This window comes from Chlamydotis macqueenii, chromosome 8, assembly GCF_036417535.1.
Source record: "Chlamydotis macqueenii isolate bChlMac1 chromosome 8, bChlMac1.mat, whole genome shotgun sequence".
Taxonomy (NCBI): Eukaryota; Metazoa; Chordata; class Aves; order Otidiformes; family Otididae; genus Chlamydotis; species Chlamydotis macqueenii.
In genome coordinates this window covers 22945776-22972629 of record NC_141563.1, presented here as the reverse complement: position 1 = coordinate 22972629, position 26854 = coordinate 22945776, and the positions used below count along the sequence as shown (strand labels likewise).

At 39.9% G+C, this 26854-nt stretch overlaps 1 protein-coding gene across 2 annotated transcripts in view; it reads left to right on the top strand.

The window, feature by feature from the left end:
- The first annotated feature begins 7078 nt into the window (after positions 1-7078).
- Positions 7079-26854, top strand: part of PRKACB (protein kinase cAMP-activated catalytic subunit beta) — a 72489-nt gene continuing 52713 nt past the window's right edge. The window contains exon 1 of one of the 2 annotated variants that reach the window (XM_086753004.1): positions 7079-7253. In XM_086753004.1, coding sequence (XP_086609130.1) covers positions 7208-7253 — 46 coding nt within the window. In that variant the 5' untranslated portion in view covers positions 7079-7207. Of the gene's footprint in view, positions 7254-7914; positions 7980-26854 lie in introns of those variants that run through there. The other variant, XM_086753005.1, reaches the window with a different exon arrangement.

The window sequence follows — 26854 nt, the reverse complement described above, 5'->3', positions numbered from 1 at the left end:
AGGATATTCATGAAGCTGTTATAAAAAAAAAAGAGGACTACTGCATTCTAAATAAAAATTAAGCATACAAAAGTTACATGCTTTGAACCTAAAAGTTTAAAAGTATTTTGTAGTTTATAAGATTGGGGAGACAATTTTATCTGTTATAGGTGTTACAATAAAGCTTAGAACTAGCCAGCCTTAGAGTAAGATCTAATGAAGATTCGTACATTAAAAAAAAAAAAAAAACAACCAAACTTCAAATTTTAAAAAGCCACGGGTTTTCAACAGAAAGTGGAGAAAATAATCCAGAAATAGACTTCTGGGAGAAGCAGACTCCAGATGAGGCAATTTAGAATCTGCCAGGAAAGTAGTACTTGAGTAAGTGTTGGACCGGACAGTGCTCTGACACCTTAGATATGACCAAGAGCTCAAAATAGCGTAAGACAAAGAAATTAGAGACAGAAAAGCATGCAGAGCTTGAAATCATAAGCAAGGAATAACAGCACAAATAAAGCAGATGGGAGAAGCTGAACGTTCAGCGAAAGCTTCTGTTCATTTGACTGCAAGCGCCAAGGGTCTGAACCACGAACAAACTGCATGTTGCTGACACCTCTGCCTTGGATGGCTGTTTTCCTTAGAACAAAGGACACTTGCAGAAAAAGATGGTGTGTGCAGAAGAAATAATAATGATGAGAACAAATGGGACATATGACCTTCAAGTAGTCATACGTGCACAACTGGTGTTTCTAGGAACTGTGCAGTAACCCTAAGAGAAAATCAACAGGTTGTAGAAAGATAAATGGCTAAAGTCCAGGTTTAGGAAAGTGATTTTGTTTCTGTTTAAAAAATACTGTTCCAGATATAAATAATAAACCAGGAAAAACATCTTGGACTCTTTTTCTATTTTTAGATGGCACTACTAAAGATATTACAGCTGAAGAGCTAATTATGCATTAAAAAGCTTTTTAGTTAGACTTCTCTAGCCAATACAGTGATACGTGACCATGGGACACAATTTACAGGACATGCATTTGAGCAGAATATAGTGACAGATTTAGATAAGTGACTACTAGTCCTCATCATTCCTAATTTATTGGGTGCCAAGTACGGACAAAAGCCTGGTGAACTCTTTGTGTGAACTCTCTTAGTTAGAACTAAAGTGACCTTCATTTCAAATAGCCTATTTCACTTCCAGAGTGAGTTAGGCTAAATCGAATTAAGGTCATTTTTAATTCTGAAGAAAAATACATACTGAGGCATTTAATACAGCTTAGTCTACTTTAAATTAACAGCTGTAATTAACTTGGAGATCTCTGTAGATCAGCCTGTTTAGGAGCAGAGAAGGAGATTGCCAGGGGTATTCAGATATGCAGGAATGTGGGATTTGGGGAACAGCAGCCAAATCTGGTATTTAAACCCAGCTGCAATGCTGGCCATACAGAGAATTACAGCTCAGGCAGGTACATATTCATAACCTGAGCAGAGCCTACGTCCTCAGGGTAAGAATTACCAGTAGGGATGGGCACAACCATCCATCTATATCTGCCAATCCCTTGCAATGCAGGCAAACAGCACTGTTTTTGTTTTTAATATCTTCTTTATTCTGTAAAAGGTAAGTGATTCAGAGTCTCAATATACAGTAAGAGCAAACAAATATCAGTATAATATTGATCACCTCTCAAGTATGGTAAGCATGCAATAATGAAGTCAACTACCCTTGAAAGTGTTTTACTGTATACTTTTTTAAACAGCTATGCATTTGAACAACTTTGACTACACAAGTAGTATTTCTATTGAAATCTGTGTGACTAGACTAGAATCTGTCAGACTATACCATCAATTTCAACTTGAGTTTCATTCCTTCTATAGTTCATGTGCAGCAATCCAAATGCATTGCTGAACTACTAAAAATACAAAACCAAAATGTGCAATTTTTTTGGTTTTTTTCTGTACTCGATTTTTGTACACCATCAACAATTCAGAAGTGCAGCACATCAAGATAATGCAAAACACCTTGCTTTTCTTAGGCTGAGCAATCTGTCATGGATTCAAAAAATTTGGAACACCTGTGTAGAAATGCAAAGGACTTCTCTTGATGTGGATAAGGAGACTTTTAAAATAAGTCTGATGCAGCCAGATACCCACAAGAGGATCACAAAGCCAGTTACAGAGGCAGGTCAGTAAGAATTTTCCTTAACAGTAATTAGCAATTTCTTCTGAATCACAAATTTGCAGGCAGTGTCTTCCACAAATATGTAATAATCTGCAGAACAATTCTACGCAACTGAAAAAAAAGCTCTGCTTGGCTGATAGCAAGAGACTACACCCCCTCTCCCGAATGATTGTAGGAGATAATGGCCAAGAACTGAGCAGCTGGACTTGCCCATCAAAGAAGTCTGTACTTTATCTCTACAAAAAAACATGGCTACTCAGCAGAACATTGATCACAAGACAGCACCTGCCAGCTTCTGTGAATTACTATATAGCCTCTATCCACAGAAAATTTGACAGTCTTGTCAAGGGACAATACTGATGGCAGACAAAAGCATAGCCCAAATGTACCTGTTTATATGAACTATGTTTAAAACATCATAAAAAAGACACCTTGCAGCTTTATGGCTCTTGAGTGGTTTGTGGTGAAATAAGTGTAGCTAAAAATCAATAAGGGAATATATGAACCCTTTGCTTCTGTGTTTACATGCTTTCTTTGACCAGGGGCTGTCTTGGGAAACATCTAATGCCAAGAAGGGAAGGGTGGCAGTGGTGAAGTGTTGGCTGCTGGTGTAAACTTCCTTTGGAGCTTTAAGCGTATCTAGTCACACTGAAGAAAGCCTAAGTTACTCTTAATTAAGAATCCCTCCCTCTTGGAACAAAAAAACTCTCAAAATTTCAAGTGTCACAGTGTGCAGCGTGCTTTCCTGAGCCTCCAGATTGCTTCTAGATTCACAGTTGGAGGTGATCAGAAAGCATTTTTCAGGAGATCCAGCAGAGCGAGTTGCTGCCCAAGCTGCTCTAGTGTCACTGTAAATTCAGGTGCTGGTAATCTCAGATACTGGGACAACGTGACCTAAGACCTTTGACTCTCTGCGAGGACAGGTCCTCACCAGGAATGAACTGGGCATCAGTGGATTTGGTCTCACCTGCGCAAGGATGGATCACTCTCTGTACAGCTAGTGCAGGGAGCAGGGGGAATTGCTGTACTCCAGCCTTCATCCTTTCCCTTAGCACATCTACATGACATAATTGATATATTCTTGGCAGGTCTGAAATTATGCTGCAGTGATGAATATTCCTGTTTCTGGGTCAGAAGCTGTAAAATTCGGAAAATAATTTCCATATTCACTGAGAGATACATATGCTTCTTGGCACATTAGCAACTTGCTAGAAAAACATCCCACGCTGGCAGAGCAGGGGTTAGCTGAGAGCAGGACATGCACCAGTAGTCTGGAACAAGCTGAAAGAAAACAAAGAGTTAAATGTCAAATATATCAGCCTGTTTAGGAGCAGAGAAGGAGGTTGCCAGGGGTATTCAGATATGCAGGAATGTGGGATTTGGGGAACAGCAGCCAAATCTGGTATTTAAACCCAGCTGCAATGCTAAGGCTGGCTGGCCATACAGAGAATTACAGCTCAGGCAGGTACATATTCATAACCTGAGCAGAGCCTACATCCTCAGGGTAAGAATTACCAGTAGGGATGGGCACAACCATCCATCTATATCTGCCAATCCCTTGCAATGCAGGCACACCTTAAATGCGAGGGAAGAAAATTAAGATGCCTAATGATGCAAATTTAGTGACTTGTTTCAAATGTGTATCAAAAACAACTGCTGTGTTTGCTGCAGAAATGCCGGTCTCATCTAAAAATTGGAATGATTATGGAGTGAAATGATACGTGGCTCCAGAAATAATTACCGTATGAAAAGGTGATTTCCATTAAAAGCACGTGAGAGCCTTTGATCTAACAGAAATTTATCTTTTCTGTCCTGAAATAACCCTCTCATTTTTAGTTCTATGTAGAGCAGAATATGCAAGTTTAATCAGGGAACTATACATCTGCTACAGAGCTTTAGGCTTTATCAGAGAAAAAGATTGGTCTTGCTAGGATATTCCTAATCGATAGTTCCCAACAAATATGTAGAAAAATGGATTAAAATCCACTGTGAGTCACTGAAACTACACCATTAAATGTATACAGTTCTAAAACTAGTGAGCTGACTTACTTACAGTATAGCTATTTTTTTTAATCCTATGCAGATCAGCAAAACAAATGAAATTTGAATATTTAGATTGCACCATTACTGAAATATTCTAACATATCCAAACAGAGTATTTTTCAGATTTGCATTACTTAATTTTTTAACCAAATGTGTTGAATGAAAGAAGACAAACTACTTTTGTATGAGCAGTGATATGAGGCATTCCAGCATCAAAGCATTTTATATAAGAAAACCAAAGGATTTTATATAAGAAAATTAACGCAAACTGAAGATTAGGGCTAGAGTAAGAGTTGATGCTCTGAACGCTAAATAAAAATTTATACACACAACATATATAATCTATACTACATCAGTACATTCTGCAGTCAATTAATGATTATTAACTTGTTAATATAGTATAAGTTGTGTAAGTGGTGTGAACAAGAATGCAAGTGTCCGGTCCTAAGTCCTTGGTTCTGTTATCTGCGCTTAGACATGTAAAGCTGGGATTGTGGAAGTGGTTCATTTAATGTTTCACAGCACTGTTCACTTATACTTGTTGTATTTTTTTATTACATGCTGCATGTGTATTCAGAGCATGTGCTTATTTGAGAACTAGCGTCATGCATTGCTGCACATACATATGCAGTGCTATGTGCGTATATATAGGATTTTGTGTGTATATATAGGATTTTGCTGGAGTATGTGCAACAGCCAGCTGATCCTTGTCCAGCAAATCTCAAAGGGCACTAACGCCTATTGGACCTTGGTGGATCCTCACGTATGGAGCCTATGCAGCATAATTTGCTAGTGAAGGGATGAGCTGTAATGCCAAGAATATGCTAAAGATGTTGCAGCGTATCTCATTTGTTAGTGACGCTGCTGCTGTCTTCTCAAGGATATCAAAATGCCTGTCAGCACCTGGATGAGAATCAGCTGACTCAGATTCAATCTGGCCAAAATGAAAATGACGATGGCTGAAGTGGGGAAAATGTTTAAAACTGGGGTAACATCTTTACCTATCTGTGATAGTGTCTTTCCATATTTATTTAAATACTACAGTGCTTCAGGTTTCTATTTGTTGTCATTGTCTGAGAGATCAAGACGGTCAATGGCAAAATAACTCTCTTCTTTTCCCAAGCTTAACTTCTCCTGGTGCAGATCTGGCCTTTGCAATCTACATGCTCTTCCCTGACCGAGTGAATTACTGGTAACTCACTGAACCTCTGGATAATTGCATAAAGAACTCAGACTCCAGCTTTCACAAAATGAGACAACCCTCTTCAATAATAGCAGCTTCACTACCCCAAATGGTTTGCAGGTTATTTCCTCGCTATGTCTAAGTCTTGTTTCTGATCTTCAAAGCAATAAAGACCTGGCTTCCCCAGAGACTGCTTCTTTAATCATAAAAACACAGGTACTCCTCTGAAGCAAGCAGTATCACACAGATCAGGATAATGAAAGTGAAAAGATGAAAACCAAGAGAAAGTCTGAACTGAAGTGTTCACTGATAGAATTTCAACCTACAAAACATCAAGATCATTCAGGTAATTTTTACCAAAACTTTGCAACTGGATAATCCAGGCAACTTGTACGCTGTCAAGGCAGAGCCACAGGCTGGCTAGATCTGCCCAGTGCTCACATGCAATCTACTCCACAGTCTCGGCAGACTGGAGATTTCCCAGAGGTATCTGCTTTAGTGCGCATTAGTGTACGTGTATGAAATGCTGCCTTACAGAGAGCAAGGTAGTTCAGTATTAGGCTGCGACAGTGTGTGCTGCACCGGCAGACAGCCCAGGATGTCAGGAGAGGATTTTGCTAGTCCCTGTGGAAGATGGTAGTCCACCACCAGAACGATTCGTGCAGCCTGCAGCCTTGGGGAAAGAATGCTGCCAGAAGAGGTTGGGTATCGTATAAATTGTCCTGGCAGAATATGTATGGTTTGTGATCCCTAAGATTAGCACTCCTGGTCTCCACTCTCCCCACTTTAAAGTGCAAAAAATAGAGCCTTCTTTTTGATAAGCATTTCCTTCCAGAGCTAAAACACTCGAGGCACTTCACATGGTAAATATATATATTTAAAGAGAGCTATCATCAACTTGAAAGCCACAATACCACTTGAAAACACGTAGCTGTAGCTATTTATGACATGAGTGGCAGCAAAAGCGGGGAGGAAAAAAAAAATCTTTCCTGGCAGCTCGCTTCCTTTCTGTACTACTTTTTTTTTTTTCGATAGTCTGTTGAGCCATGTAAATACGGTTTGTGAAGAGGCGGCAAGTGCGAGTTTCCCCCTGCGCGCTGCCGGGGTGCAGGCCCGGGCGGGCCGGCCAGGCCCAGCGGCGGCTCGGCGAGGCTGCTGTCCCCGGGCCGCCGGGATGCTTGGGGCGGGAGAGGACGGCCGGGCCCCCGGGGCCAGGCGGGCGCAGCCGCAGGGCCGCGGCGCACTCGGCCTCCCGGGGTCACCTTGGGCAGGGCGCGCCTCGCCCCCGCCCCAGCGGCCGCGCTGCCCGGGCGGGTCGGGCCTGCGGAACAGCGGGCACGGCGCCGGCGGCGTACCCAGGCGCTGAGCAGGGGAACGCGGACGCCGCGGGCAACCCGCCCGCCCCTGCCCTCTGTCAGCCGCTGTCGAGGCGGGCGCCGCCCCGGGCTCCTGCAGCCCCCTCCCTCCTCCGCTCCGGCCAGGCCGGCGCCCCCCGCTCTGGCCTGCCCCGCAGCGGCGGCAGCAGCGGCCGGGTCCGCGGACGGCGGCGCCCCGCGCGCCCCCGGCGCGCGGCGTAGCGGGGAGGAGGCACCGCCCCGGCCGTCATTTCCGCCGTGTGTCGGGGTGGGGGAGGGGGGGCAGAGCGCTCGCCTCCTCCTCCGCGGCGGCCGGAGACACAGAGACCCAGCGCGGGGTGAGGGGAGCTTCAGCCGCCATCGCCGTGCCCGCGGGCCGCGCCGCCCCGCCAGCCGAGTCCTGCCCCCGCCCGCCGCAGCCGCCCCCCTCCCCCCGGCATCCTTCCCGCCCCGCGCCGCCCCGGCCCGGCCATGGGGAACGCAGCCACCGCGAAGAAGGGCAACGAGATCGAGAGCGGTGAGTGAGGGGGGGATCCGCCGCCTCCGCCCGCCGCCTGGCTCCCCTCCCCGAGGAGGGGCCGGCAGGCCCGGGCCGGCGCGCCCGCCCTGCGCCGCCGCCGCCGCAGGCCCCGCGGCCTAGCGGCTGAGGCGCCGAGCCCCCCGCCCCGCGCAGGCCCGGCCGCCGGCCCCCGGCTCGGCTCGGCTCGGCGCGGCCTGCTGATCGTCGCGGGCAGCCCGCCCTGCCGCCCTTCCAGGGGTTTAGCGTCTCAGGAAATAAGCAGGATAAATCCGCCCGCGGCCGCCGGGCCGAGGCCGCCGCCGGGCCGCGCGTCCGGCTGTCCCGCAGCAGGTGTCCGTCCCTGGCGAAGGAGGAGCTGCCGGCGGGGCCGGGGTGGCGGCGGGCAGGTGTCAGCGCCGCCGCCAGCCTCCATCCTCACCCCGGCCGGCTTGGCTTTCCCCACCCCCGAACACACCCTTGCCGGCGGAGGAGGCCGCCGCGCTGCGCTCCGTCTGCGGCGGGAGGTCTTTCGTCCCGCTGCGGGGAATGTAGGTCAGGAACCGCAGGGACTGCCCGCGCCCCGCGGCCCTGCTGACCCCGCCGGGCCTGCCCGCGCCCCGCGGCACGGCACCCGCCCCGCCGCGTGTTTACATCGCTCGGGAGCGCGCTCGGGGCGAACGTTGCTCTCCTGAGCCCTGGGTAAGATGGAAGACAAAAGCGTGGATCTGAACTTGCCGTTGTGGGGTGCGTTTTGCTGCTCGTGTTTTTCCTTAAGTATTTCAGCATAATCTTGAAATAACATAAACTCGATTCAATTGTTGGTGGGGAAAAAAAAAAACAGACTTTATTTTTAGTAAGCTAACTTCTTCGCTTCTGGTGGAAAACTTTGGGTATGCTTGTGATGGATGAGAGAAAAGATAAGATGCAGGGAGAGCAGCCAGTTGTGCAAGCTCAGTGTTCCTGCAACAATACCCTTTGTTACTGGAAATTCCACGGGCGTTCTTAAAATGACAAGAAGTTTACACATCGAAGTTGCTTTTTGGTTTGTGTTTTTGGTTGGTTGGTTGGTTGTTTTTTTTTCCCCAGTTTGTTTACCTTTTGTGTGTTTACTACTGAGGTTTGGGGCAGAAGCGGGTAACTGGATTTGCACAGGCTGGTGCCTGCGTTCCTCTGGCTTCCCGGGGATCTGCATGGGTGACTCCCACTGTGGGACCAGGGGCTCAGCTTGACCTACCCAGTTCTGCTGTGTGGTTTTGCCTTTCAATTCTTGTGTCTTATCTCATTATTGTTATAGATTTCACAATCAAAATGTTTTATGAGTATTTGACCATTATTGTTTAGTGTTTTTATTTTATTTTATTTTGTTTTGTTTTTAGCTGAGTGCATTACTTTTTGATAGGAAGTATTTTAGCCTAGCTATAAAGATATGTGTGGGCAGAGACAGAGAGTGTGGATTGTTTGAAGTACTTCAGATGACCAAAAACCAGGCATTTTGTACTTCATAGTAGCTGTATTGCTATTAATCTTTGCAGTTAAATAACACTACACCACACAGTGTTTACTTCCATTTTAATTAATTCTTTTCTTATATTACCAAACACAGTGATTTTTAAGTTGCAGCAGGACTTTACTTCAGAACTCCTCTCTCTCCCTTTCTTAGAGTTTAAAAATGAAATGCTGCTAGAGACATCAAGCTCAGATGTTCAATTACTCAGTATATTTAGCAGCAAAAAGCTCTGTAATGATACAACTTCTGTAACGAGAAGAAATTGATCATCATTGACATACTGCTGGGATTCGCTTACTGTGGATGATCAATAGTATATGAATACCATACATAGAGTAAATTATTAGAAGCAGTATTTGGCTTACTGGCAGTGAAAGTTGATGCATAATCTATTCATACAATACATGGCAGCTAAAAAAGTAAAGAAATGTAAAATGTGATGGAGCTGGAATATTTCTGATACATATTTGCATTGTTAAGCCAGTTTACCTGTTTTGTGTGTTAAGTGTCAGTAGTAGCAAATTTTGGGATATTTAAAATGAAGTTGTTTGAAGTGGTAACAGAAAAATAACCAGGTTTGACTTGTAAAATTGGTGTCATGCGCTTGATCCACACATGGAGGGTATGTTATTGTGTGGATCAAGGACATGCTAAGGTCCCTGAAAGAACAATGAAGGGTAACGCAGCTTCCACTGATAACTGTACGTACGAGTTCATGAAGTGTAATTTGAGACCTCTTTCACTATCTGTGGTCAGCACAGTAAATGCTGTTCACCTAACCTGGCCCTTATATTCTTCTTGTTTATTTTAGCTTTCCATGTATATCCAAATGTCTTCAGTATTTGTTATTTCACTCAGGCCGTCGAGAGGAATAAAGCCAGTTGTATGTGAACACTAATAGTAGAGTGGAGCAAGTGTTCAGAGTATTTCTAGGCAGAAGTTGCAGGTGAATGAAATCTGAATGCTGGTTAAGTTTCTTAAACTTAGCCACCAAAAAAGCCAATCAGGCTTGCATAGCAGGGAGGGCAAGATACATGTCTGTATATACAAAAGATGGGAAGCTTCAGTGTGGTCTGTTAGGGTTTTCTTTCTGTGCCCTTCTGTTCCAGGTTCTCCTAATATACAGTGGATTTTGATTTGGAGGACCAAAAGTAAAAGTGATCCTTTACTAAAGAAAAGCCTAAGCGTTCTGTACCCATTTTCAACTCTGTGCCCATTTTAAATGGGTTCTTGGTCTTTCACTGGGCACAGCAGCCTACAAATTCTAAGGGTCTTTTGGAAAAATTATATTAGTATTTTTCATTTGAAATCTGAAGAGACACTTTTAAGACACTTTGTCTTAAAAGATTCTCTACGTTTGATCCCTCATCCTAGTGTTAATTTAATTATTCACTTCATTGTTCAGGGTTGTTTTTTTTTTTTTAGCTGCTCAATCTACAGCAGTTGAAAAAACTACTTTTGCAATTTATGAGTTAAAAATATCAACATGTGGTAAATTACATTTTTTTTTTTTTTAAACAAAAACAGGCCATGGGAAGTCTACCTTAACTTGTTGCAATTAATGTAGGAAAATGTTAGCTTTATTAATATTCAATATCTTGGAATCATTTGTTAAGGTAGCACACAACATAAAAGAAACATAGTTACAGCACATCTCTGAGTTTAAAAAAAGGTCACATAGTATTTTTTTTAATCCAGTAAGTGGATCTGTTACTTTCAAGATCATTATTGATTTTATATGAAACAGGAATGTTTTAACTTTACTAGGAGTATTTTCTAAACAAGAATGAATGTCAGCCTGGCAAATTGTAAAGTTTGTAGACAGTTTTGGTTTTTTTCTTCAGATAACTCAATAATGCAGATTTTTTAAGTAGTTGCTATGTATGGCTCTGAATTATTTGCCCCTTTAGATATGCAAGGTAATGTCATACGTGACAGAAAGAAATTTGTTTAGAAATTAATAGTAATCTCACTTGGTGTTTTGTTTGGTTTGCTTTTTTTTTTTTTTTCCCTCTAGACTCAAGAATACTTAGCTGTGATATCGTCTGTTTCTTTGTTTTTAGTCACCAAACTAGATTAGAGACCAGGTGATTAGAATACACTCTTCGGTGACTGGAAGGTTTGTATACTTTCTCTTCTTCCAATAGATCTTGAAGCCACACAGGTTTGGCTTCTGAGTTGCGTTAGCCAGGATTCAAATGGTGCTTGCTGCTTTTTCTGTAGCAATATGTGGTAGTAAATTCCTCTTAAAATTGATGTTTAAAATTAAACTGTACATAATTTCAAAACATAATTCTGTACACATATCTTCTTACCTGGTAGCCTCCGGCTTCCGGTGCACGAGGAATTTGTTAATCAAACATGGCTTTACTAACTTTGACTTGTGTGGTCTTTAAATAGCCAAGTACAGCGTGTGTGATGTTATTCTGCATGTGAGTTTTATCTTCATTCACTCCTCCTCCTCAAAGCGTTCCCACTACAGTATCTTCAGTATGACAGAGTTCCTATTATAGTCAATTCTTCTCTTTTTAACTCTTATTCTGTAAGTAGTGCTCCTTTGAAGTGTACTTGACAGGAAGATGCAGCCTTCTTAATTTTCCTTTGCCAAGTAGATTTTAACCTCCTCAGAGAGCATTTCTTAGAACTGAATTTTTTTTTTTTTTTTCTTTTTCATGTGCATTCATTGCTGGGTCATTCTGCTATATTTCCTCATTGAGGACCAAAAAGAGACCACAGATTTATTCCTTGTAAAGACTGGATGAGGCAAAGTTCTGTCACTGCTGATCAGGTTAAAATTGGTGAAGCAGAGGTGAAAAGCTCCATGCCCATTACTATTTCAAGCTTGCTGATTCCCTGTCACTTTTCCAGAGGCCCTTGTTTCAGTGTTTTTGATCTGAGTGTAGTTTTGTTCAACGGCTGTTGTGTTTTTCCTTCTGCTCATTGTGTTTATGCTCTCTGATTTTGAAACAGATAGCTTTTCGAGCCTTATTTACGCATTTTAGAACATCAGCTATAGTATGTATTGTATAAAGAGTAATTAACAAGATATATATGCCAGTAATACTGGAATGGACTGTATGGATAACATCTCTAAACAATGTATTTAAAGCTTCTTTCCTTGTATTTTTGAGCTTGTATTGTCTCACTATTGATCAGTTAGGTTTCAGCAACTCCATCATCTGGAAATCAGAAGTAGTTATGTTTACTTGCTGAAGAAATATCTAAAAATTCCTTGTCTATAATCACCATTGTAAGACTACCAGTATGCATCATCTGAAAATTCTGCTGTAGTTAAAAACAAAATGCTTATTCACAGCTTTGACTAGGAAAGAGAGAGGCTGTCATTCAGTAAGTGATAACCACTTGGTAGCATAACAAAAGGTCAGAAGGACCCCCAAGTGATAAATTATTTTATCTATTTAGCTGTTGTAGTTAGACCTTTATTACAGGCTGAGACTGCTTTAAAGACAGATTATTTTAAATTACTTGACGTTCCCTTCTTGCTGGGTTTCTTTAGTGTTCGTTTGTTTACCTATGTATCCACACTCATTGAAATGACAAAATAAAAAATAATATCTTAAAAAATACTCATTTCTTGTATTTTTGGCAACAGTCACGTTGTTCCATAGTGTAATTTAAGACTAAGTCTGCATTGCAAAAATTAACTGTCTCATTGGTACAAGGAGCAGAATGTGAACAGAGAAATAAGTGGAAAAACTGTAAGGGTGCAATGCTGCAAGTTACAGTGTCGTGGGCTGCCCTGCCTGCATGGAGGGCTGTGCTCCACGCGGTGCATGAGGCTGTTGGGGAGTCTTCTCCAGTTAGTTAAGTTCTTCCGTAACTGACACATCTCTCTGTGGACAGAGCTGTGGAAAGGCCTTTGGCTGTCAGATTTTGTGTGTTTTGCCTGCGTACTTGCTATAGACATCATGAAGGGCTTGTTTACCCAGAAGCTTCTTTTTTTAAAAAAAAAAAAAAAAAATTAACACTACAGCCTTTAGTTTAATAAAGGATATTGTCTCTTCTACACAGCAGGTGGGTTCTGGATGAGATCCAAGTAGAGTGGTTTTTTTGGTTTTTTGGTTTTTTTTTTTTAATTGGTGCTTCTGGTAATTTAAGCTTGCGGAATTTTCAGTAAGGAAGCTTGAGTTGGTAAGGATTTTTCTTACAAACTTGCAAAACTTAAAGCTAGAACTTAGGAAAGAGTCTGACCTGCAGTGCTGTTCTCAAGCTTTGTCTTTGTTACAGGTGCAAGGTGTTATTTCATAAGCTTTTCTTTCAGTTGCAGTTCTGCTTTTCTATCCTCTGCCACTTTTTTTCCCGCCTCTGTGCCCTCAAGTGTGCTGGAGCAACTATTTATGAGACAACAAGGTGAACTGAATTTGAGATTGATCTAGGTTAAAAATAACCTTGCAGAAGAGGGAAAGCAGAAGGGACTTTAGTTAACCTGGGTTGGCTTTCTGATCCAGTTCACTGCAGCTACGCTAACAGTTGTACCAGTGCAGGTGGGATAGGCACAGAGGTGAGACTGGATAGCAGGCACAAAATAGAGGCTGCCTAACTGACTGCTGTTGCCGAAAGGAGGGCTGTTGTGCTGTGGTCTCAGGCCATACTGCAAGTCTTTCCCTGCCATACGCAGTTTCTATGCTGTGAGGTGGATGTGCTCCTAGGGAATGGGAGAGAGGACAAAGTAGTGGTGGAGCAGTGAGGAGGTAAGTGAAGTGAGAAATGTGTTGTCTTATGAGTTGCAAAACTAATCACCCTTTCCACCCCCCACACAGCCCCCCCCCCCCCCCCCCCCCCCCGTTGCTATGGTTGGGAAAGGTTTACAGAGATTCCTTGGTGTAATTTTATTTATTTGTGTTAGCCTAGTGTTCAGGAGGGCTGGTTGTGAATCAAGACCCTATTTTGTTTGTACAAACACAAAACAGACAGTTTATTCTCTGAAACCCACATGTTCTGTTTCGGATAACAAGATTAATACAGACAGATGGGAAATACAAGATGAAAATGAAACTAGTAGTTTGTGTAGCAGGAGAACTGGGATAAAGCAATTTTAGGCTACATTTGTAGACACTGCTATGCAGGGAGCGAAAAGGAAGATACTGGTGTAGCCCTGCCTGTGGCATTCAGCATCAGCACCAGTAGACAGTCGTCTCTTTGGTATCCTGCTTGCTGTTTCTTCAGTGTCACAGCAGAATAACATCGACTAAGAGTAAGATTTCACAAAACAGCTGAGCCCACCTGGTGGCTTGTACTGTTGAAAAATACATTTTTATTCCTAGACCCTTCATGGGTCACAATTCTAGTGGTTTTCCTATCCATTGATAAGCAGTTTTACATAGACAGAAAATTATGTGGTTTTTATCCCTTTGGGTTATCTATAATTATTTTGCATGCCAAATCAATTCAGTGAGGTGTCAAATGGCAACAGGGAGATTCAAAGGAAGTGATGAAAGCACTGTTGGCAATGAAATGGTGAGGCGGCAAGAGAAAAAAAAAGGTCTCTTTTCTTAGTACTGAGCTCTTGGATTAACTCAACAGTTTCCTAAGACCTCACCCTGCTAACTTCTTGGAAAAATGGTTGCTCCAAACTACCTCTTTCCTGTCTGCCTTTGTTCATACAATGAATTATTTCAAGGCTGGAAGTTTTTAGTGAGAGATATTAGCACCCAGCTGTGTGACTTTGCTCTTTCAAGCCTTGAGTTATATGAAGAGAGAGAAAAACATAGCAAAATATTCTTTCCATCTTCGTGTTTACCATCTGGATCTTTAAGACAATAATATTTTATAAGAGTTTTTTTTTTGTTTAATCTCTTCATTTTGTATTTAGTTTCAGTTCTTTTTTTTTTCCCAATTTGATATTAAAACTAAGAAATATACCGAAGTTTTTATTTAATTCATTCATTTTCTCATTCATTAAACTATTTTCTGTTATTACCTGCCCAGAGATGTTCACTTGTAATAGAGGGCTTGCTAGCTTGTGATATAATGAGTTCTGGTATATATTCCTAAATACACATGTAGTAAGGGTTGGGCTAACTGTGTGGGTTGCTTAACATTTTACCATGTAGTAAAGGTGTGGAAACACTGAAACACCTTGTTTTGGTTTTTGGTTTATTTTTAAAGCCACAATTTTTATGATTTCACAACCAGTTTGGTTTTGATATTTCTTTACATTGGGATATCATCTGTCTATATTTTTGAGCCATAGTTTTAAGGGTTTTAGAAAATCTTTCAGAAAATCAGAGAGGTATAGGAATATACTCTGCATGTTAGAGATAAATGGACCTCCAGACTGTGAGAATGCAAAAATCTTTTGCATGACATTGCTGTTCTTGGCCAGAGAAAGCCTGATGAGCATTTTGAGCCAAGTTCTCTCCATAGGAAGGACAGAGAATTACCTTGCACTGACCGTTTCTTCTGAGAGATAACGGTATCCATGAGATACACTGACACTGAAAGAGTAAGAGGTCTTACCTGTGATGTTAAAACAAGAGGCATAGAAAAATCCTCCTTCAACACATTGTTAGATGAGTGAATGTCTAATCTGCTCGATCATTTGTAAAGGTGTTAGTTTTGTTATCTCTCTGCCTCTTGTTAACTTTTGTTAAAATACTGTAACGTTTAAACAGAGGACATCAGGAAATTCTGGTTTATTTTATTTAATTCAAGTTAAGCTGCTTCCAGCAAGTATGTATTTGTTAACCTACTGCGCTTGCTGTTTGCACTCATCTGCAGCTGCAGTGTGGTTCAGGAAATTTAAAACAAAGGAAACTACATTTCTGGCATGAAGATGGAAACTGTAAAGATAGAAAAGATGGTTAATTTGCCTGTGCCAAGAATCTGTTTGCTCTTCCCTCTCAAGAAATGACATAATTAAGGGTGTATGTACTCAGATACATCAGCAGGTGCATTGTAGTAGTAATTAAGGTGAATTTTGATTACTATGATATTAGGCAGTTTGAAATTCTTTATTTGTCTTGTAGCAGGTAACAGTAATAAGTTTATTGTGTATCTAAATTCTAATTGTTAAGCGTATGATAATCTAGCCTTACTTTGCACAGGGGAAAACGTAACTTAACTGCCCAAAGTCTATTATTAAGATAAAGTTTTTAATGCAAATTACCTGTATCCAAGCATTTTATTAACTGATCCAGAGATTAATATGGAGCCTAGAGGTTTTAATCAGGGTTTCTCATTGAAAAACAGGATAAGTGGTGAAAGCAAGATACAAAAAGCATTACTTAGCTAAAGTCATGCCAAACCAATTTGAAAGATCATGGTATTTCCTGCTAGCAAGTGTCATGATGATGAAAGGAGAAGTTTTCATTGACTTGTGAAGGACTATTTTATAGCAGGCACTTCTTAAAAATTCAGTGCTTCAGTCATATGTTTGGTCCTTGTGAAAACTTGTGTAATGAGAAGGGAGGATCTCAGTGAAATCTAGAACTATGCATGTACTGCAGATCCCAGCACTGGTACTCTGCTTTGGGAATTACGGGTTAAGCATCCTGGAGCAGTAGACAGCAGCAGTGCATCTCGTGGTCAAGCTAGTTTGTCTCCACTGCCTTAAAAATCTACATTTCAGTGGTACTTGCTTATGTGAACTGAACTTCAGAGTGAAATAAGGTGCTAGATCATTTAGCTTAATTTTATGTTCTATATGAATATCAAACTGCAAAACAAAAAAGTTTTGCAATTAGTATAAGTCTAAGCAGCTTCATGGGATGTGGAATCACCTGGAAGGTTCAGGGTGTGTAGCAGTTTTTTCTTAGGGTGTCTGCTAGTTCTTTTGCAAATTAGCAGAATTTTTTTTTTTCTCTTCTTTGAATTTCTTCAGGACTAATGATCAGATGCAAAACTGACACAAAAGCAAAATTAGCTTCAGTTTTTCATACAGATTACTCTTATACCCAAGAACAACAGTTCAATTTCTATCTAGATTTTTGTGTATTGTTATTACATACTTTCTGCCAAAAGGTTACTCTTTCGACTCTACCTGCATCGTTATCCAACTGCTCATTTAGTATTCAAATGCAGAGTTTATTTCATTTGCATATTAACTGAGGTTTTTTTATATTTATTTTCAAGGTATAACATTGTTGAACTTTAAATGAATGTGGCCACAGTTTTGTGGGGTTTTTTTTCTCTCCTGCGTTCATTGCTGAGTAACATTTACTACTATCTGTAGGTAACAAACATATCAAACATGTTGCATCTATGGTGAACACTCAGGAAAAGGTTGGCAAGGATGGCAAGAAGTACTGAATGATTTCCATATGAAGAATGTTTCTATTGGCTTTTTCCTTAGGGATAGATAACAATTTATTCCTAATAAAACATTAGAGCCCTCCTTGAGAATGAGGTGCTACAGAAAAAGAGAATAGAAAGAGGCCAGGCAACAGCTGGTAAAAGGAGGAGTGTGAGTCGAGGAGCCAAAGGGAGCACTAAGCAGAGCATGGTCTGGGTCTTGTCCATGTCCCATCCTGGAAGAGAGAACTGGTGAACGCTGGCCAGAGGTACCTTGCCTGAGGTGGTGAAAGGGTCATCCTGTGAAGAAGCTTCCTGTTAGTGGTGGCTTGGTCAGAGCCAGTGGAGCTGATGAAGAGATCTTGCATCGCGCAGAGCCTTAGAGAGGGAAGTGCATAACTATGAAGGTGAGCAAAGAGCATCTTAATAAGAGGTTTTGGAGAAGCTGAAGGAGGGTTGCCACTTGTCCTACTTGGGTCATGGCACGTGTGTCTTCTACCTTATCCTAGAGGGAGCTGAACCCTATCAACAGCGTTATGGATGTGCTTGTCTTTTCCTGGCTGGGCTCTGGATTTAGCTCAGAGTCCAAGCCGGTCCACCTGGCATCTTGCCACTTCTGATGGTAAGAGATCCTGTCTCCTGCTGTCTGGGCAGGGCAAAAGGTGAGAAAGTGAAGTACGAGTGCATAGTGGAATTTTCCAAGATGAAGTGTGAAGATGAACTCGGTGTCATGAAGCCTACTGAAATACTGTGTGAGGAAGCACACATATCACAGGGGCAACAATCTGCTGGTGTACAAGTTCCGTCCATCCTGTAACTAGGAGTTACGCTGTTGCTATGGAGATGGCATTGCAACCTTGGTGATGGGCTTCATGCAACATACCCAAAGCCACATTCCCTATTTTGATTCTGCCACAGATGCCAGGTACACTTGGCGTGTTGTACAGTTTCAGCCATCTGAAACATCAGCATTTTCCTTTGATACCTGTTACGGTGAGTCCCTTATTTACCTACAGTCCTAATCTTTGTGCACTTAACTATGTGCCTAGCAGTCCTTGTCTATGTCTTCCTGTAATCTGACGTAAGATAGTTTTACATTGCACTAGTCTATTGTTTTCTTTATCTAAGTGGTACTTTTTATCTCATCTTTTCATCGTGATGATTGTAGGTGCTACTTGTATACCTTCAAGCAGGATTTTTTTTTTTTGGTGGATGGTATCTCTTCAGAAGCTTACCGTTTCAGAAGCTAAACTGATAGTATAAAGTTGTTCCCTTCAGAGAGTTGGGTTTTTCTATGCTGGTTGTTTTTGGTTTTTGTTTAGTTTGTTCTTTTTTTTAAGCAGATGCTTGGACCTATGCCACTTATTAAAGAAAAGCATTTGTGAAGTAATTGACAGCAGGAATATAGAACATAATTTGGCCAAATAGCTGTTGTGCTTTTCAACCGTAGGACAGTGTTGTATGAATTTCTAAACAGTTATAGACACAATTGCTCGTTGGTATTGCTTAGAATGGTTTTTCAGGACCTCTTTTAGGAGCAATTTTATGGTTTCTGCTGGCAAGAGGTGTATTTTCAGAGCAGAACCTGATTTTTGCTGATATGAATTCTTTTAAAAAACAAAACAAAACATGATTGTATTGTCTTTAGCTTGAGGTTTGAGGCTGTAATTATGATACCTTCTTCAGCTTACTGCTTACAGAGTAGTTACATGACCAGTTTTCTTTGGCCGTAGAGCTGACTTGAAAAATTCCTGCCCTAATCACTCCTGCTGCTCGGCTTGCAGCTATAGTTTGCTGCTGCTCCTCCTGTGCTGATACAGCTGTTTGAAGACTGCTCTGAAGTGTCACCGAAATGGTTAAAATCCTTCCTCCTGCCTGGCTCTGCTGTTTTAATCCATTAATTTCATGGACCTTTCTTAAAATATGCCCTCACCTTGTGTTGGACTGATACAAAGAAGGGATGTGGAAGGAGTGAAACGTTGTAGGTGGATTTTGCTTCTGAAGAAAAGGTACTAAGCTTTTTGATGAAGGGAAAGAGAAAATGCTAGTGTTGCACAGTGTTGAGCTAAGCTTTTAGATATGTTAAATTGAGATGGTTTTTAATTTGAGGGGCTCCTTGGAGCCTTTGCTTCAGCCAGAGATGCTGCTGACTTTTGTGATAATATGCATTAACATACCATCCTCAAATACTGTCAGCAAAAGTTGTCCCATTTTTGCTTAGTATTGAGACTGAAATAGTATTTGTAACATTTTAGTTCAGTTAAATGTGATTCCCCTCATGGTCATCAGAGCAAAATTTATTTTGACCAAGTTATTGAAAGTATCACCAGCCTTCCTCTTTATATTTTTAATTACTCCAGAATGTGCTCAAGTATTTGTTAGGGGAAATAAAACTGGAAGATGACTAAAACATTCTCCCTACTCACACGCTGTATCTAAAATGACCATGTAATAGGAGGAACAGAGATATGCAGATCTGTGCTGTAGCATAGTGAGAGATGTGAAAGAACCAGGTATCGAAGCTAGCCTAGGTGATACAGTCAGGCTAGAGGTGTAAGCACTGCAAATTTAATATGATCTTCAGCAAGAAAAACTAAGGCATGTCTTGCATTTACCTTTTCTGCTTTTTAACTGAATTTTCCACTTACTATTGAAGATCCTGATTTTCTGCAGGATATGTTTTTAGTTTAAAGTGGAAATAAAGTTTGTAGCCTTACTGCCCTTTCTTTCAAAAGATAACTTGTCGTAGTTCTGCCTTTCTTTGTGTGAAAATAATCCCTAACAGAAAATAGTAGTTGGCTGGTTTTCCACAGTTCTATTCAGAACACTGTAATTTTCTCCACCAACTAAATTGACTCCTTCATTTCCACTAATACATACAAACTTACTTGTTCCGCTGCCAGTCTTGTAGTTAAGAGGACTAGCCCAAAACGCAGTGGCTGGGAAAACAGGGTAGTAGATACTCAGTATGGAAAGCATATAAATGCAAGTCTTTCACATGCAGTCTCTTCAGTCTTGTATGGAGAAGCTGAGTAGCAGAGCAAGTCTGTTGAGCTTGACTGATTGTAACTTGTGCAGCACTCGAGAGAGGTTTATAGAAAATGACTGCAAGTTGGGGAGGAGAGAATAGAGATTGGGTACATTTATGAGAAATGGAGCAGTGGTGAGAGTTTGCCTTCCTCTCAGATGGCGTGATGGTGTGTGGATAGCCTGAAGAGGGCAAGAGTTATATGAAAAGCAGGTTTGATTTCTTCTTGAATGTACATTTAATCATGAAAAACAGACATTTAGTGAGTTTGGGGGAAATGTATGCTGCAATTGCAAAAAAAAAGCAGAATATATTCATTGTTATAGGTGTAAGACACAATGCTGGCTGTTTCCTGAGAGGCAAAGTAATAGTGAATACTGAAGAAGGAAGATGCAAGAGAGTAAGTAGTATTATTAGTCCCTATTAAGTGTTTACTTATGGTACAGGTAGCAGCAATAGCATTGTGGCATGAGGAATATTTTTCCTCTTCTAAAATGCACAAGTACACCACCTTTATGTATTAAAAAATAAAAAACAAACCGAAACTAACAACCACAAAAGCAAACAAAAAACACCCTCCCTCCCATCCCCGTTGACACCCCAGTTTTTCTTTATTGGTAATAAGGAGCATTACCTTCTTGATGTGATAGAAAAAAGGTCTGATCATCCTGTTACACAAATCTCTTGATATTACTTCTCTCTGGGATTCTCGTTTGCTCACTGACTAGAGGCCATTGGGCCTTTACTTGTGCTTCAAAAATGTGATGAAATTGTAAATCTCCCTCTTTATGGTTACATCAAGAACTATTGAATAAAAGGTAGCATTAATTTTTTTTTTCTGATGTTTTGTCATATGGCAGAGTGTGTTCTCTCATAAAAGATTAAATTGCGGATGCTGCTGACATCTGTTACTGTTTCTTTGTGTATTTGGAGGAGGGTTATCCAAAACAGAATAACTTGTCTGCTGCAGCAGCAGCAACTTTGCAGTATACTTTGATAGGAGACAATCTGGAACCACAAACAAAAACAATACTTCATTTTTGTAGTTGTCCATTCTTACTGGTGGTGTTTTGTGGTCTAAACACAGCTTAATTGTCACAGTGTTGGATAATTTAGAACTAAACTTAGGGGACTGCTATGTGAAGTACCAAAATACCGTGCTTAGAATTAGACATTGTTGCTGTTTAAAAAGTGTTTCCAGCCAATCGTTCTTCTCCAGTACTTCTTCAGTGATGACAGTATTTAAGAAGGGACAGCAAAATTAGAGTAGTTTTGAAAGATGACCTACAAGTAAATATAAATCTGGTTCTTCAAGTTGCTACAATTTAAGAAAGCAAAAATGTAGTAATAAGAGTAGCCTGATATTTATAGCTTCTTTATACTGAAGTGTGCGTATACTGTATGGATAGGTGGAATTCCCTCAATAACTGAAAGAACATCTGTGAACAAGGGAATGAGGAGATGTCTCCCCAACACTACTTGTGACTTTTCAGGTTAGAGAAAGTGAGAAGGATAACAGTTTTATTACAACAAACATAACTGTGCTCCAGGTAAGGTAATTGTTTGTAAACATCGTATGGTATTTTGACAAATAAGATACTGGTGAGTGATACATTTCAGTTGAAGTTAGGAAAATGGGAAGAAATGGTAGTTAATGTATCAGCTTTGATAGCTTGAAGCATTCATGTATTAGTAATTTAAAATTCTGCAATATGTGTTAATGTTCTGTAGCGTTATATGAGATACTACAGGAAATCGGAGGTCAGTTTACTTTTTTTCAAGTAAATGCACAAGAGTGGAGACGATGGCCAGTTATTGTTCCATTCGTATCTTAAAGTCATTGTTTTTGCCAAAGCAACCAAAAGAATAAGCTTATTTCAAGGGAAGGTTTTTTTTTTTTAATCAGATGTATTTGTTTTATTCATTTATATAAAAGGAAATAAAGTATATGTGAAATATTACAGTTTAATTTGAATCTCAGAATGTATGGATGATACTACTATTCCAAACAGCAGTAATTTTGATCAGAAGATGATGCTATATATGTAACCTCCCTCTAAGTAGACCACTGGTGGTGGTGACGTAGTTGTATTTTGTAATTTAGGTATCTGCTTAAGGGTAGGAAAAAAGTGGACATTTATGTTCAAAGTTGAATTTTTAAAATTATTTCATTAATGAATAAGGGACTTGCGTTTCTTCTGTTGGCACTTGTTCATGCTAGTATGATAAAATTTTTTCTTAAAGAGGTTTTTTAGCTTCTTAACAAAAGCATTTTTAAGAAGTCATTTTCACTTTAAGCAGCTGAAAAGCTTTTTACAGTGAAATTGGATATTCTGGTGATCTGTTGGACAATGTAAGTACAAGGTTCTCATTGATTCAAGTTGCACAATGCAGTATTGCTTGGTGATTTGTTACCAAAGGTAGTTTAGCTAAGGAACAAATTTTTCTGAGTATGGAGACAGTTTTGTCTTAATTCAGTGTTTCTGTTTTAGCGCATGTAGCAACATTAAAAATGTGAGTATCTTCTTTATTGAAGAGTATTTTCTGTTAAGTTGTTTCCATTTAGTGATTTTAATCACAAACACTATTAGGATTCTCACTAAGAGAAAATATATTGAGTTTGTGTTCTATTTTTCCTGCTACCAGGTGTTCATACACTCTGTGTCTGTCTCTTTTTGCTTTGTCTTTGTTTATACTAAAATCTAGTACAGAAACTACCACAGGCTGCCAAGATTGTCATTCTTACTGAACTTAACCCCTCAAATCCTGCACCTACTCAAGTCATCAGAAAGGCATTTTACTTTTAAAAAAGGAGGACATGTACATCTTGTTGAAACAAGGTGTTATAGGGTACTTTTAAACTCTTTGTATTTCAAGAAGATATTTTAATCTCGTATTTCAGGATAACAGGGATGTTTTAAATAATAAACAGTGCTATTTTGGATTTAAAACTTTATATTTTAGTATTTTTAACTACTAGATATTAGTTAAAATTTCATTTGCTTAGAGTAAATATTACGTTATTGCAGTGTGGTTTTCCGTATCTTACTTTGCCTGATAAGAATAGGATTATTCAGGCCCTTTGGAGATATGTTCCCTTTGCTGTCCCCTCTTGCTATCACATTTGTGCTATTTTGAGTTGGATGATTTTTAGTAAAAGTGAATGATGGAAGTGCAGCTTTCCTGTTCTTGGTAAATAAAACAAAAAAATCCACCAAAGTTCAAACCAATCAAATTAATGCTTTCAAATGGAAAAGAACAAAACCAGGCAGCATACTGGTAAAATATTTCGGGAAGGAGAATTATAGCACTTGGGGAGTGTGCCTGGATGTTGTCTGGTAAAGGTGTGCGTGTGTGTGTGCGCGCCTTTCTGAGAGGGGAATCGAGGACACAGCAAGAACGCCCCAGATACAGTTTGAGTGAACATTGGAACATGGCCTGTGAAAACATAGCAAGGTATTTTTTTTTGGCTGAGCATGTCTAAAGAAGCCTAATTACAGACTAATTACAGACAAACTGATACACCAGTTTCCTTTCCTGGGCAGTTAAATACCAATATATGCTTTCTCTGTAGAAACTGCTTCTCAGAGTTTGTGATCACATGCCACCAGATATACTATGTGTCAGTTTATTTTGCAAAACTTCCTTGCTGCTAAGAAAGTTTGCAATTCTTACATAAATTTACATACATATATAAGCTTTAAAAAAAAAAAAATCTAGTGCAACTCTTCCAGTTCTGCCACACCTTTGTCAGTCCATGAATAAAGAGTCAGCTTAAAAAATGAATTTTTATGATCATAGAGCTCTGTTAACAACTGGAGGATTCCTTGCTTGAGCAAATTAAAATCGGTATCATGGGAGAGGGAGAAGATTTTACTAAGGAATTGAATTTGTTTCTCTTATTCCTATGTATTCCTTTTGTGATTCTTCTTAAACTTTCAGATGTAATTAGCATACTCCATCTCCTTTTTTTTTTTTTTTTTTTTTTTTTTTTCCAAACTGTCTGTCTTTTCTTTGTCATCAGCGGTATGAAAGGAGCCCAGTATTTTCAAAATTTGCCGTTCTTCTGTTTGAAATGTTTTCTGGGACACACATTTTCATAGCTGATGTGGGAGAGGTTTGTGGGAGGGTCTGCTGATAACCACCTCTTAATCTAGATGAGCCATAAGGTGATACTTGGCTTTTAGGTTTCTTTTCTAAAACCTCTAAGTTTCTGTAATCAAAATGAAAAAGAAAAAATGTTAATATTGCAAAATCAAAATTTAAAGAGCAGGAAATGCAGAATTAAAATTACCTGGGCAACTGTATTTCAGTTCCCGTGCACCTATGTTGTAAGAGAAAATTGCATGATTATATGCTGCTTCTTCAGCAGCCCCAAAGGATCTTGCTACTTTCAGTGCATAGGATATTCAACAGTACTCATTAAGCAAAGTTTGGTTTTATATTATCTTTATTATTTTCAGTGCATGTCTGTCTGCCTTGTTTACTGCACATTATTCTTTTCCTTGGGAGCTCTTTACAGAAATCATTACCTTAGTATACGCCTGTTTTGCAAACATTGAATTTACCTTTACAGGGACCTGCTGAGGAGGTTCTTTTATTCCCATTTTAGGAATAGGGAGCTAAAGCACAGAGGGATGAGGGTAAAATGTTTCCCTTTATTTAGGGAGCCGTGTTTGATGTGATAAAAGCTTTATTTCTCTGGCATATAATACATTAAATCCTCTGAAGTGTTCAGGTGCTGTTTATATAGATTTCTGTGACAGTTACAGTTGTTTGTACTACTTTGTGGAACAGGCACCCAAATACCATTTGGTCATCACGGGGGACAGAAAAGCAGCAATACGTGCAGCTGAAAATAGTATGGTTTAAGGAACTTGCCACATAGCAGGGATAGTGTCCGCCCCTCAAGGATGTCATTCCGTAGTCTTCATCACTGTGTCCTGCTGCTTCCTAGAGTTGTGTAGAGCTTTCCACCCTACACAGAGGAGCCCTACAGATACATTTCCTTCACCACCTGATCCTGAACGAGTGCCAGGGCAGTTCAGTACGCTGTACTGCAGGTGGTATCAGTCCGTGGAAAAATGAATGCAGGACTGTATCTGTTGTTACAAAGCATGTGTAAAAGAGGACCATGTTAAGGTTACTAAAATGATGCTAATTCTGACTTTTTTTTTTATGCTTTTGAATATCAAAATAAGAAATATAAATTAAGTTTTTAAAACATAACTTTCTGTGTGAAATAAATTACGTAGACACAGTTTGATCTGTAAATATCTTCTTATAAAAAGGGAGTAACTTCTACTAGTCAGTTGTTGTCTTTATTCATAAATATTCATAATTAGTATAACAGTAAGTTGATAGCAGATTAGTTCACTTTATCCAATGTCAGTTGAATTTCTGCTTATTATTTATTGAATGTACAGTAAAGCTAAGGGGTAATACATTAGCTTTTTCAGTAGCAAAGTTTGTAGCTTGTATATCTTTATGCTCAAGTTGGAGGAATTTATGAAATATTTTGAGAAGACATCAATTTGTATAGATACTGCCTCAAGTTTAAAAAAGGAAACTTGGGATTGTGAGAAGGGAATAGGTACTAGTGATGAGACTTTACTCCCCAGAAGTATTAGGAAGTAATTTTGCTAAACTCAGAAGCACTCTTAAAAACCGCACCCATCTGTGTTTTGTAAGAATAACAGAAATGTGTTCAGGCTATGGTATCAGAGTATGACAATTCTTGGTAGATACGATTTGGCTCTTATCCAAGGTCAGACCACAGTATTTGTTGACCTTCCTACTTAGGCTTGATGCACTGAAAATCTGGGCTGTTAAACTTGGGAGTCATATGATTGTCTAAATCCTTACTTCTCAGTTGTGGTGTTCCAGAAAAACAAGGCAAAGCAATGCAGTCAGGCTTAGCAGTCCTATTGCTTTTAACCATTTCTGAATTTCTGTTAGGGAGAGTATAGCTTTTATGAAAATTATTAGGTTTTTTAAATTAGTTGGTGTTACTAAGCACCTTTCATCTGAGAACTGGCATCTAACTGCAAATATTTATTAAACAATTAACTTTTTATAAGACTTGGGTATAGAGCAATACAGTGAAGTAACTTCTTGTAAGTACCATAGGCTTTCAGTAACACTTCTAGTAACTTAAAATAATGTGTATCTTCATTTTTAGCCCGTCTTGCCTTTAAATTGGCAAGTCTGTTACAGAGAGAAAACTATACCTTATTTTATGGCAATTAGTATATCAATTTACTTCACGTTCTCAAAGTGCTTATTAATTTTAGCTCAAAATAGATCAAATGTACCACATGTGACTGCTGTATCATAATACTACTTATCTATTTTTAAATCTAAATGGACTCTGGGAAAGTACTTTGCAAACTTCTAGCTTCTCTTGCAGAGCAAGTTTCATATGTATTTCTGGGTAAAGTGCCTCCTAATGCAGTCGTGTGTTATCTGTTGCTCTTACTGGCCAAATTTCAAGGCTTCTATGTTTATTAATAAAAAAAAACTGAAATAAAACTCAGGTGAGTTGTGTAAATCCCTTTTCAAAATGAGCAAGCTGGGGGACTCCATCTTCATTTCAGTCCTGAAAATGTTCTGGTATCGCAAAGGAAAATGAGATGTATGCTGTAAGTCGTAAGCTCAGAATTGTATTACAGTATTTTGTTTTGTAAATGTTTTCTCTGTGAACTTATATTCAACACCAAAGAAATAATTATTGTTTCCCTGTGTGTATGTTGTAAGCTTTTCAAAATGTATTATGTGTTTCTTATTAAGACGATATTGACTAATGGAAAGCAAACAGTCTTAACCTTTCTT